Consider the following 11,457-nt stretch of genomic DNA (forward strand, 5'->3'; position numbering starts at 1 on the left):
TGGCTTTAATATAGAAACACGGCATACACAGTGGAGCAATGGACATCCCCAGCAGTGTTCAAAGCTGTGGCGGGATAAGGACACGGCTGACATGCATTATTCCTTACAAAAGCTGCCCTTTGTTTGCTTTATGCTCAGATCCCACAAATTGTAGGCTTTGTCCGTCAACATTTCTTATTTCAGTCCTTTTTTCTCCTCCTTGCCCCCCCCAGCCCCCCTCCTGCTGTCCTTCCTGGCCTTGGCATGTGTTTGTGCTTTACTGCATTGATAACGCCAAAAACACACGCACACTGAAAACAATGACACTGTAAAAAGAACAAGTCCACTGACCTTTATTTGTTGTCAGTCTGCGATCCGTTCACACAGGTCAAATGTAGATGACACATAACCTCCCTGCTGACCTTTATTATTAACAGGTGTAAACTATTCTGGTTTGGGCAGAATTTGTAAGGCGTGTAAGAAAATAACCTAGCATTAAAACATGACCGCTTTCAAACAGTTAACCAAAAATAAATACAGGATGGATCATTTATTCTTTTTTGGTTTTTTGTTTGTTTGTTTTTTCCATCAAGTTGTATTGATGGGAATTTATGAATTTCAGAAGATATGATTCATGTGAATTGATTCAATCTTCATACCCTCCCATGTTAAAATACCCAAGAAACCCATATTTATTGGTCATTTCTGCCTTCATGAATATTTTGGAGGGTGAATTTTATATCACACACCCTTTTACTCTTTTAAGGTTTCAAAAGTTTTTTTTTGTTGAAGAAAAATCAAAACAACACTGATGCATAGAAATGTATTCAGCTTCAATTATTTCCTGTGCTTCTGGCAACTTTGCTCAAAACTTTCATTTGCTGGTCAAATAATAGCCCTCCGTTAGATTGGTGACCTGTCCAGGGTGTACCACCCGCCCAATAGTAGCTGGGATAGCTTTTATTTATATGTTGCTTAGCACTAATTAGCCGATATCTGTGTCTCTGTGTTGCGCCTGCACAGCTTGTGGATGCAGCTTGCTAACCAAACTAGTTAGCATTAGTTGACTTAGCTCTCCATCCTCTCATCCTAATCCTGCCTCATGCTGTCGAAGGGTTCGTACTGCCACGCCACAAATCCATGGGTGATGTCAGATGGCTACATCCTTTTTTTATATACAGTTTATGGTTTTTACAACGAAGCACCAAAGCATCAAATGACAGCTGAGTTGTTAATACACCACAAAGCTTTCATACTCCTCAGCCGATTCCAGTTTCATGCTGTGTTTAAAATGCTTTCAGAGACAGAATCATTTTTTAGAGGAAAAGTTTCATGTTCTGCTCTGAGTAATGCCTCGGCGTCATTTTAAGCCTCTTTACAAACCCTGCGTCTGACAGGTCAGGCACCATTAACCAAGCACACTGCCGAGTCAGAGCAGGTCACAACACCCGTTGGCGCCACCACACACACACACAGACACACACGCAGAACAGATTGCTCAATTAGCCCTCCTTTAGCCTGTGCCTCTCTTAACCCTGCAGCTACGCTTAGAAGTCATTACACTCAGGGTCAAGTGTGATCCCTGTGCTTATCTGCATCAACAACTGGCAAGTGTAGGCGTACTTTTGCATGCACACACATTTTACACACAAATCTTACAGGCCTCTGGTGAGCACTGGGAGTAATAAAAAGTGATTTAGTGAAGGATGTGATTGAAGAGGCAATGCTGCCCTCATGTGCTCTGCAATTTGTAATTACAAGTGGTTAAAACTGATTATTTGTGGATGGATGGTAAATCCCCAACATAACTCACTCAGGCATCTCCTCTCAGAACCACATCTCACAAAGTGGGTGACCAAAAGTTACCTCATGCTACTTTTCACTCCTTAACTTCTTTTCAGTCCTGAACAATTATGACAACAGGAGCTACTTGATATTGCTGTGAAAGCCCAACTGCAGCGACTGATCCTACTGAGAAACAATTTCACCTTCGTCTGCTATGGTTCCTTAAATGACCTGAGCCTCAGTGGTGCTATCAGGATGTCGCAGTAGAAGGAGGCAGTGTTGAGGTGAAACAGTGAGATGTTTTATCTGAGCCTGATCGCAAAGCTTCTCGTCTCCTCTCCAGAGCCTCATCACTCTCAAAATGACTAAGGGATGTGTGGTGGGCTGAAGAGGAAACTCCCTTTACCACAGCCCTGCTATCTCTGTGGGAGTTCATTATACACACAGACTGGCCACACACATGAGCACACACACATACACACAGTCATTCATATGCATGCAATATCCACTGTGGGAGATTATTACACACATGCAGTCTGAGATGTGAACCCTGTGGGGCAGATGTGTACACTATTCACCACATTATAAATATGATTCTGTGGGCATCCCCTGCCCCACCCATCAGGCAGACTCCCCTGCAGAGTTCCACCCACAAGGTGTGGGTGTGCACGTCGGCTGTGGGATAAAGGGGTGAACGTGGAAGCTGTTATAGTAAAGCCGTAGAGGGGTCATAGGGTGAGAACATGTCACATGGACCACACATACATGCACATCTGCACAGATGTGGGGACCTTCATGCTTCCAATGCTAGAGTGACACAAACATTGCCTTTATAATGAAAAGTTCTTCACTACACTAAAACAAACTGCTGTACAAATACAGGAAACTTATACAGTTATTTCCTGCCCTTTATGAATACATGTGAGTGCTTCACATTCTCATGATTAATGTAAATATTACCAGGAAGCTACTCTGTAATTTTACAGCATCATAGAGTAGTTTCTTTTTGGCAAAACAAAAATGTGTTAAAAATAAACCTTTAACTTTAAATCATGAACTTAGTAGTGCTGGTATAGTTAGTCAAATAGTTCTGCTGTGGTGTTTCAGTGTATGTTAGACTGAGAACAGTGTTAACGTTTAGCTAAAGCAGCATTCATCGTCGGGCTGGTTATTGCCATTGAATATAGCACCGTTCCAGTAACTACGGAAAGCCCCTCAGCTTAAATTGTCTAATGACTGAATGAAGAGGGTGAATTTAGGCTACACGCATGCTGTTGTGTCTTACAGCAATAAACTGTTTATGGCAATTGCAGTAAGAACACTAAAAAACAGTACTGTACAATAAAAAATGCTATGAAAAAAAAACAGTTTAATGTTTCCAAAACAATCTGGTGGTATTTCACTGTAATTTAACAGAGTGCATTTTGACAGTCATGTGGAAAAGAAAGCTTTTACAGGTCTCTATGAAGTCCTGTGTGTCAGCACATGTAAAATGGGAAATTTTGTCAATTTCCTGGTTTGAAGCATTCAGGTGTGTGTTAACACAATCTTCCTAGAAGTGGACATCCCAGCAAAGTCACCCCAAGATCAGAGCTACAGCTCAGACCCAGCATGCTTCAGTTAGTGAGTTAAAATTAAAAGTTCATGACAGTACAAGTAGAAAAATGCTTCATAAGACTTCCATTTCTCTCTAAAAGGAACATGGTAGCACAGCTTAGGCTTGCAAAATTACATCGGAAATAACCCAAGAGTTCTGAAAAAATGTTCTTTGGACAAAACTCCAAGTCTAAAAAGCCTAAACACAACATATCAGAACAAACACCTGGTACCAACTGTCAAGCATGACTTGTTTTGCAGCAACAGGACTTAGGCACCTCGTAGACCTTGAGTCATCGTGAACTCCTCTGTGTACCAAAGTATTGTAGATCAAATGTGACTCCACCTGTCTGAGAGCTCAAACTTGCCTAAAACTGGGTCATGCAACAAGACAGCGATCCCAAGCACAGCAGCACATCTACAATAAGGTGGCTGAAAAAGACAAGAAGCCGTTGAACCCGACTTAAATGCTATGGTGGGACCTTAAGAGAGCTGTGCATAAATGAATGCCTGCAAATCTCAACTGAAGCAACGCTATAAAGAAAATTCCTCCACAGCGATAAAGTCATTCAGAAAACAACTGACGTTATTATTCCTGAAGGTGGTTTTAACAGGGCTGCATCGAGTCTTGTGAAAACTTTCTTTTTCACATGGCTGTATTATCCTAACCTGTCCAAGGTGTACCCCACCTCTCACTCCAAGCCTGAACTGGATAGGCAGAAGAGAATGGATGGATGGATGAATTATCCTACTGCAGTATGAATCTTCCTAATCGGATGAAAACCAATCATCGGAGCATGACTAAAAAGAATTGAGTGTATTCTTGATCAGGGTCGAGTCCATTTGTCCAAAGTAGCAACTAACCAACCCGCCAGTTTCCTCATCGAGGAACCGTCTGCCACGACAGAGACTTCCAGTGCATGCATAGCTTTATGCTGAGAAAAGCTACTTTTTGAATATGATAAATACTGAATATTAGATGAAACACGCTGCAGTGGTACTTGACAGCAATGTCCTGTTAGAAACTTGATTTATGTGTCTATTAGACACTGCTCTTTTTTATCAGGGTGTTATTGCATTACTACTTTAGTTTGATTGTGGATTTAAAAATCTCATTATCAATTCTATATATCAAGACTTGTATTTTAACATGTTTTATTATCAATTGTGATTTCCCAGATTTATGTGATTATCTCACCAAGATCTCAGAATTACGGCCACAATACAAACTGGTTATTTTTACAAACCCATTGCCCTGTAATGCAACCCCCATATGTAAATTCATGTCAGCACCAAATTCTCCCAAACCACCCAAAGATGCAACCATTTCTACACATCAGTACATCCAATTCTTGTGTGCGGAAAAAACAAACAAAGACCTTTTAGTTTTTCCTCCTTCCTTCACTGTAACTTTAAAACTTTAACTTTTAGGCTTTCTTAGCTTGTTATTTACTTGACTCTGACGTCATCTGCTGGTAAATCTGGGGTACAACATGCCAACAGAATTTGTAGAAATCTTTATTTATATTGTCAATCAAAAGTACAATATCCCCTAGGAAATGTAAAAACTGCCAAATAATTTACATTTAAGGCCACGACACTCAAAATTGGGAGGCAGCATCGCGCTTAAGAGTCAAGGTAGATCAGAAAAGCCCATTATAGTCAACAGGGACGCCGTTACTTCATAGAGTGACGCCCCTTTGAGTTATAGAGTGTCAGAGGTGTGGAAAACACACACTGGAGCAAACTGCCTTCACTGTTTAACTTAAGAGGTCAACTCCTGTCACAGTGAACGTGGGGCTGTGCAATGCTGACAGTTCTCCAGTCACATCATGTCAAACAGAAACGCACCAACATAAGTTAGGAAAACTCAAACACAACAAACAGGTTTGGATTTGTTCTTTCCTATTTACAGAGTATTATTGAACAGGAGTCAGGCCAGAGCAACAACAGTTCATCACTTAACAAGTGACGCTGTTACATTCATAAAACTCATCTAAAACAAAAAGTCCAGAAATGGAGAAACTTCTGCTCTTGCACAGGTTGAACATTCTTCAGATATCCAGTTTGTCAGTAGCTCGTCCTTCAGCAGACGCAGAGGGCTGTAACGGTGTCTCCTCCACACGGGGCAGCGGTCGACACATGAGTAGGTGCTTTCAGATACAAAGAAGTAAACTTGACGTACAAATATGGACAAAAAGACCTACTGTTACAGGGTAATGCAGGGAACGAAAAGGTTCAGAGTGTCCATTTTTACACCTCACATAAAACATCTGCTGTTGTGCTACTGCTAATAAGATGTAGAACATTTAAAAAGTAAAAACAAATTGGATTCAAGCCATCCTGAGACAAATCTGAGAAATAATAAATACACCCTGGCCAGGATTACAGATCACGCTCCTGCTGACTGAACAAGTGTGTCTGTGTGTGTGTTTGGGTGGTATGTGAATCAGTTCAGGCGCGGTCGCTCGGTGCGTTAGTATCCTTGCAGTCCGTTGTAAACCTTCTGTACGGACCCCTGTTTCAGAAGATTCCGAATACCTGCAACGAAACGGTGACAGCTGCCGTTAAAAACCTTTCCCCACGAGCAGATCGAACTACAACATCATTGATCCTGTTCAGAAATGAGAACATGTAAGAAAGTGACAGATGGTTCTTCTGTCCCATTCATTTAAATTAAAATACATATAAAATAACTACTTGGCATATAAACCTTTTCTGAAGACAAACTATTAAAAAGGTATAACTTCAATTTATAAACTATAAAGTCAACTATGTAGTTTTTGGCATCTCTCTTTGTAAATTTGAATCACTTACAGGGGACCAATTCTTATTTTCTGTCATATACGTAGTGTTTGTATGGTTGACAGTCACATTAAACACGGCCCAAGTTTGGTTACCTCAAACATTCAGTCACCTGCTCCTCCAATCTTTTGCTTAGGAGGGGCAGCCAATCAGAAGAACTTGAAAGAGCTAACATGTCTTGTTTAACAGAGGAGCAGGAAAGCCTTGTAAGATAAATAAGGGCTAAATGAGCAGAATACATTAGGTCCCCTTAAGATATGACGTGTCCTTAACTTGTCCCAGCCCACCCTTTAACACTGCCACGCTCTCACCTTCTTTCTGCTGGTCGTCGAGCTGTGTCTGAGGAAAGTCTACATCGAAGGTGATGATGAGGGAACCTCGAATGTTGACGTTGTCAAAGTTGGGCAGTCCCTCTCCTTTCTTCCACATTCGAGCGCCGGGCTTTGTGATCTTATCCCTCACTATGTGGACCTGCCAAGCAGACAAACATTTACTATCAATCATATACATGTTTTTATTTTTCAAATAACCCAGATCTTTAAGTCTTTCAAAACAAGAAGCATATACAGAACCTTGTGTCCATCCAAATGTACTATATCCATCTCAAAGCCAACCAGTGCCTCCACCAGAGAGATGGTGACATTAGTGTAGAGATCATCTCCTCTGCGCTCAAACACAGGATGTCTATAAAGTAGAAACATCCCCACATCACTTGTCTGTCACTATATTTATATTCTAATTGGTGCACGCCTCTCTCACACACACAGAAATCTGTTCATACTTCAACACTTTGATGCGAAATCGAAGGTCTCCAGGCTCTCCATCGATGTGAGGTTCCCCTGTGGTCAGAGTAAAATGTTAGAAACCGAAGGTGACAAAAAGCGAACAAATTAAGATTTACAGAGCAGTTACCTTCTCCAATAAATGGGTACTCCATCTCATCTCTCACTCCTTGCTCAATCTCTACCTCTAAGGTCCTCTCTTCATTCACCAGCCTGCAGATAAGATAACATCAAAGGATGCATTTGTTACGCTCCAAATCTTGTCAATTTATTAAGTACATTAAGCTAAAATCTAAGATTCCTGATGTTTTTTCAAAATATCCCACAAGCATTTTTTACCCATTTCTTTCAGTCTGCTGTTGAACTTTGTGACTCAGAACTTATTCTAGTAGAATGCAGTCGTGTAGATGCTGTACCAGTCCATCATAGTTAAGGGAGAGCCGAGTGTAAAAGCAAAGATCTCAGTTTACTTGTTGATCTACGTGCCTACCCTCACCTATGGTCATAAACTTAGTAGTGATTGAAAGAACAAGACAGAAGTGGCAGAAATTAGCTTTCCAAAGGTCATCTGGCCCCCTGGGCAAGCGGGAGGAGGTGGCGAGGGAGAGGGAGGTCTGGGGTTCTCTGCTTAGACTCCTGCCCCCGCAACCCGGCCACCGGTAAGTGGAAGAAAATAGATGGGTGGGTGGCATATTTGTTTATATCGATTTTACAGGTTTTTTTGATAACAGTGTAATAATGTAGCTTGATCGTGTATCTTGAGATCTGGATCTGTATTCTCGGGTTCATTTCAAATCAAATCATAAGGTCTTGGCAACTCAAACACACCCTGATGGAGAAAGAAGATCAACCCTGCCAGAAACTTAGCACATCATGAAATAAGAATCAGAAGTGATTGAAAAGAGAAGCAATACATGATCTAAAAATCAGTACCAACTTTGATACATGTAATAAACACACCTGACATCTGCAGCAACAGATCAATGTCATTCTGAGAGAGCTAGACCAACATACAACCTGGAGAAGTTATCAAAAATTTAAATGGAAGCATCGCAGATTCAAACCCTGTAGCTGTACAATCAGTGGCCAAGTCCAAACTTCAGATGCCTCATCTCAATTTGATGTCCAAAATGAGGTTATCATTTAAAAATCGAGTATTCCCATCTGTAAAGCGGACCCACTTGTGCTCAATATCTGTCCATTTGTTTTACTGGTGCAGCAGAGTTGCTTTGTTTGATTGAGAGTTCAACATATTCCTTATAATGCCTCACAAACAGCAGGTGGGGCTTCTGCACCAGAGCTGTGTGCCTGAGATGACCACATTAGGGACATTTTCTATGCCATGTATCACAGAAAATAAGGAAAAACATAAAAGGCCTTGTTCAATGATGACAACAGGAGCTGACTTACTTCACATTGGGACACTCGTCACACACCATTTCCTGAGTCATCTGGAAACGTCCAGGTCCCAGCTGGGTCGTCCTCATTTCCTGTCTGCAGTTACACTTCCTTTTACCAGGAGCTTCTTTAGCTACAGGCTTGTTACGTACAACCTGCATACAGCGGGGAAATACGTGTTGATAACATGAAAATCTACAGGTAGTAAATTAGACGATTCATTGGTAAGCCTTGCATTTTGATGACTGAACGAAGTGACACTATAGCTAGCTCCTCTTTGTGGAACAAACTTGAAAATGTGAATAAAGGATGCTAAAGATTGTTCGTTTGGAAACCAGGAGTTTCTCCACACCTCCACAAAGTTCCCAGAGTACACTTCTTCCAGTGTAACCTCCAGGTCCAGTATTATGTCATTTCCTCTGGGAATATTCCTGTCCTGTTGCTGTCGGTTGCCACCAAACATGAACCCAAAGTCACCAAAGAAGCTACAGAGGGAGGAACAGTAGCATGAGTGGACATTATACATACATTTAACTGAACTTGGTATAAAATCCAGCTGAGCTCATGAAACCAACCTGGAGAAGATATCGCTGTGAGAGCTGTGGTGACCCTCTTTGAGCCCGTCTTCTCCATACATGTCATACTGTTTCCTTTTCTCCTCATCTGAGAGGACCTACAAACAAACAACCTGTCAATCACCAACAGCCACAAGCCGCAGTCTTTGTTCTCTCCGCTGATACAACGTGTGGAGTGTCATCATTCAATGTAAAAATTAAACAAAAAAAAAAAAACATCGATGGGCTCTTCAAAGCTGTGTTAGTTTTTGAAATTGATTTTGATTCATTAAACAATGAAATGAAAAGTCAGTCAGCTGTTACTACTAAAACAATCTTAACGCTTACGTATAAAATATACACTTTTTCTTGATTTTCAAATACAAATATGAGAATACAAACAGGTGACCCATTAGAAGGAACAGCCAGCAATTACATTGAGGCTGTAGAAGTGCTTTCACCTGAGAAAAGCAGCAATGGCTCCATTCTTAGAAAATGATTAGATTTTAGAAATTCACAGCAAACGTTTCAAAAGAAAAGAAAAAAAAATCTGCTCTCATCTGCATGGAGTAGCACTAATGGCTGTTGCTACTGCTAATCAGCTCGTCATTGTCTCCCATTGTTTCAATCACAGACTATAGATAAAAGATGCTCTCCCATCATTAAGCATCAAGTTGAACCTCATTTCTTTTGTCAACCTTTTTGAAACTAGATATATGTGAGAGGCAGATCAGACTGTACCGAGAAATAATCTTCTTGACTCTAACAGTGAGCATAATTTACAACATGAAGATTATGCTGTAACAGGACTTGAAACTAGTAAGTGAGACCCTCAACCAATGAAGAAGGGCTGTTTTCCCTCATTCAGCAACAACAGGCAAAAATCCAAGTGGGGACGTCCCAGTTAAACTTTTCAGCTTCAAGGTGAACATCTGAAGAGACTACCAAAGAATGTTGGATATGTTGCTGTTTCTACAATCAGTAACCCATTTTAAATTCTGGCTTTGAAATATTTTTATTTGTTATATATTGTACCACTACTTTAGATTTCTTTAAACAAATAACAAAATGAACCATAAAGTTCAGTAGGTATCTTTTTTGTGCCTGAGGTACCTCAATAATAACAATTAAAAAAACAAAACAAAACAAAACAAAAAACAAAACAAAACAAAAAACACACAACTTAAAAAGAATTTATCTAGCTCTTGTCAATTATTTTCAAAACCGATACTTGCGTTTTATTATATTGTCATTCATTTAAATGTCCATTGACACGCCTCGACTAATAAAACCCGATTAATAACAAATTTCTGTTTTGTGTTACAAATCAGTGAACTCGCTGCGGCATCCTTCCGTTTTTAAAAGAAACGTGAACGTTTGACACGGAAACACCTGCAGCGCTTATCTGAATCCACTCCCACTCTTCCACGTCTGAATTTTCAATACACCAGCTGTGCTGCCTGACAGCCAATCAGATTCAGCCACACGGTCTAATCGTCCAATCGCAGAGATCTTACCAACAACAACCAAATTTCAGCCTTATAAAACAGTTGTATCGGCGTCTTGGGCGCTTTTATACTCACATATGATTAAATCTACACTACTGTAACCGAACACAGCTGATACTGGGGAAATATAACAGTCTTTTAACTCAAAAACAATTTCATTGTTGCTCATCGCGGATATCACTAGCATCATGTACACAACAATGGCTACACATCTACCTCATAGGCTGCCCCCAAGTCTGCGAACTTGTCCTGGGCTTGCGGGTCGTCTTGGTTTCTGTCGGGGTGTAACTGCAAAGCCAGCTTTCTGTAGGCCTTCTTGATGTCCCTGATTGATGCACTCTTGCTCACCCCCAAGATTTTATAGAAATCTCGCCTACAGGAGAGAGGAAGATAACACAAATGAGGCAGACACATGAGGCACAGAGGTAGAAGAAAAACGAGAAACCGTTATCAAATGGCAATGATGCTACTTTTAGATTGTAAAACACCGAGTTAGCTACAATCTCCGGGGGGTAAGCCAGTGTGGCTTCCATAGACAGTATGCAGCAGCTTCAGCTACCGTAATGGCTAGCTCCAAGCTAACTAGGCTAGGTAGTCACTTAAAACACGTCCCTTACAAGTGGTGGATACACTTTTTAATCAGTGAAGCGCAAAAGAGAACAAAAGCACTTATTAGCAAGTTAGCCCTGTGTCAGACTGTTCCACGCATGGAGAGCAGGTCTAGACCAATCACAGTGAAACATGTGTACCAGCTGGCGATGCTGTTTCGCCGCTGTCCGAGCGAACACCACTTACCCGGCAAGCACCGCTGTGGTAGCATAAAGAAGCAGGCAGCACACGTTACACAGGTTCATCCCTTTAGCAGCCATAGATCTCAGGATTTCTCACGGAGGTAGCAAAGAACAACCGGCTTTTTAAAGCTCGGATCCCAGCTGCCAGTCAGTCAGCCACAAGCCTTCTTCCTCCTGTCAGAGAAAGCCCGCCCACTGGATGTCGGCAAATCCTCCTCTCCCGAAAAACTCTGCCCAGCGTTAAAGAGACAGCTCACGT

The 11,457-nt window shown here is 41.2% G+C and overlaps 1 protein-coding gene across 1 annotated transcript; it reads right to left on the minus strand.

The window, feature by feature from the left end:
• Positions 1-4,862: 4,862 nt before the first annotated feature.
• dnajb11 (DnaJ heat shock protein family (Hsp40) member B11) lies at positions 4,863-11,420 on the minus strand. Its single transcript, XM_003456276.5, has 10 exons — positions 11,203-11,420; positions 10,624-10,780; positions 8,921-9,018; positions 8,698-8,830; positions 8,358-8,500; positions 7,078-7,160; positions 6,947-7,004; positions 6,738-6,849; positions 6,477-6,636; positions 4,863-5,901 (listed from the first exon to the last, which is right to left on the minus strand). Exons 1-10 carry the CDS (start codon positions 11,274-11,276, stop codon positions 5,837-5,839), a joined length of 1,083 nt encoding a protein of 360 aa, XP_003456324.1. The 5' UTR covers positions 11,277-11,420; the 3' UTR covers positions 4,863-5,836.
• Positions 11,421-11,457: the final 37 nt, after the last annotated feature.

This window comes from Oreochromis niloticus, linkage group LG16, assembly GCF_001858045.2.
Source record: "Oreochromis niloticus isolate F11D_XX linkage group LG16, O_niloticus_UMD_NMBU, whole genome shotgun sequence".
NCBI lineage: Eukaryota > Metazoa > Chordata > Actinopteri > Cichliformes > Cichlidae > Oreochromis > Oreochromis niloticus.

Bases quoted from the DNA above. Each gene is read 5' to 3' on its own strand.
- dnajb11 (XM_003456276.5), bottom strand. From the start codon at position 11,276: ATGGCTGCTAAAGGGATGAACCTGTGTAACGTGTGCTGCCTGCTTCTT. The intron at 9,019-10,623 runs GTAGATGTGTAG...GTTTGTTTGTAG, and splicing joins ACTTGGGGGCAGCCTATGAG to GTCCTCTCAGATGAGGAGAA. The intron at 7,161-8,357 runs GTAAGTCAGCTC...TCTTATCTGCAG, and splicing joins GACGAGTGTCCCAATGTGAA to GCTGGTGAATGAAGAGAGGA.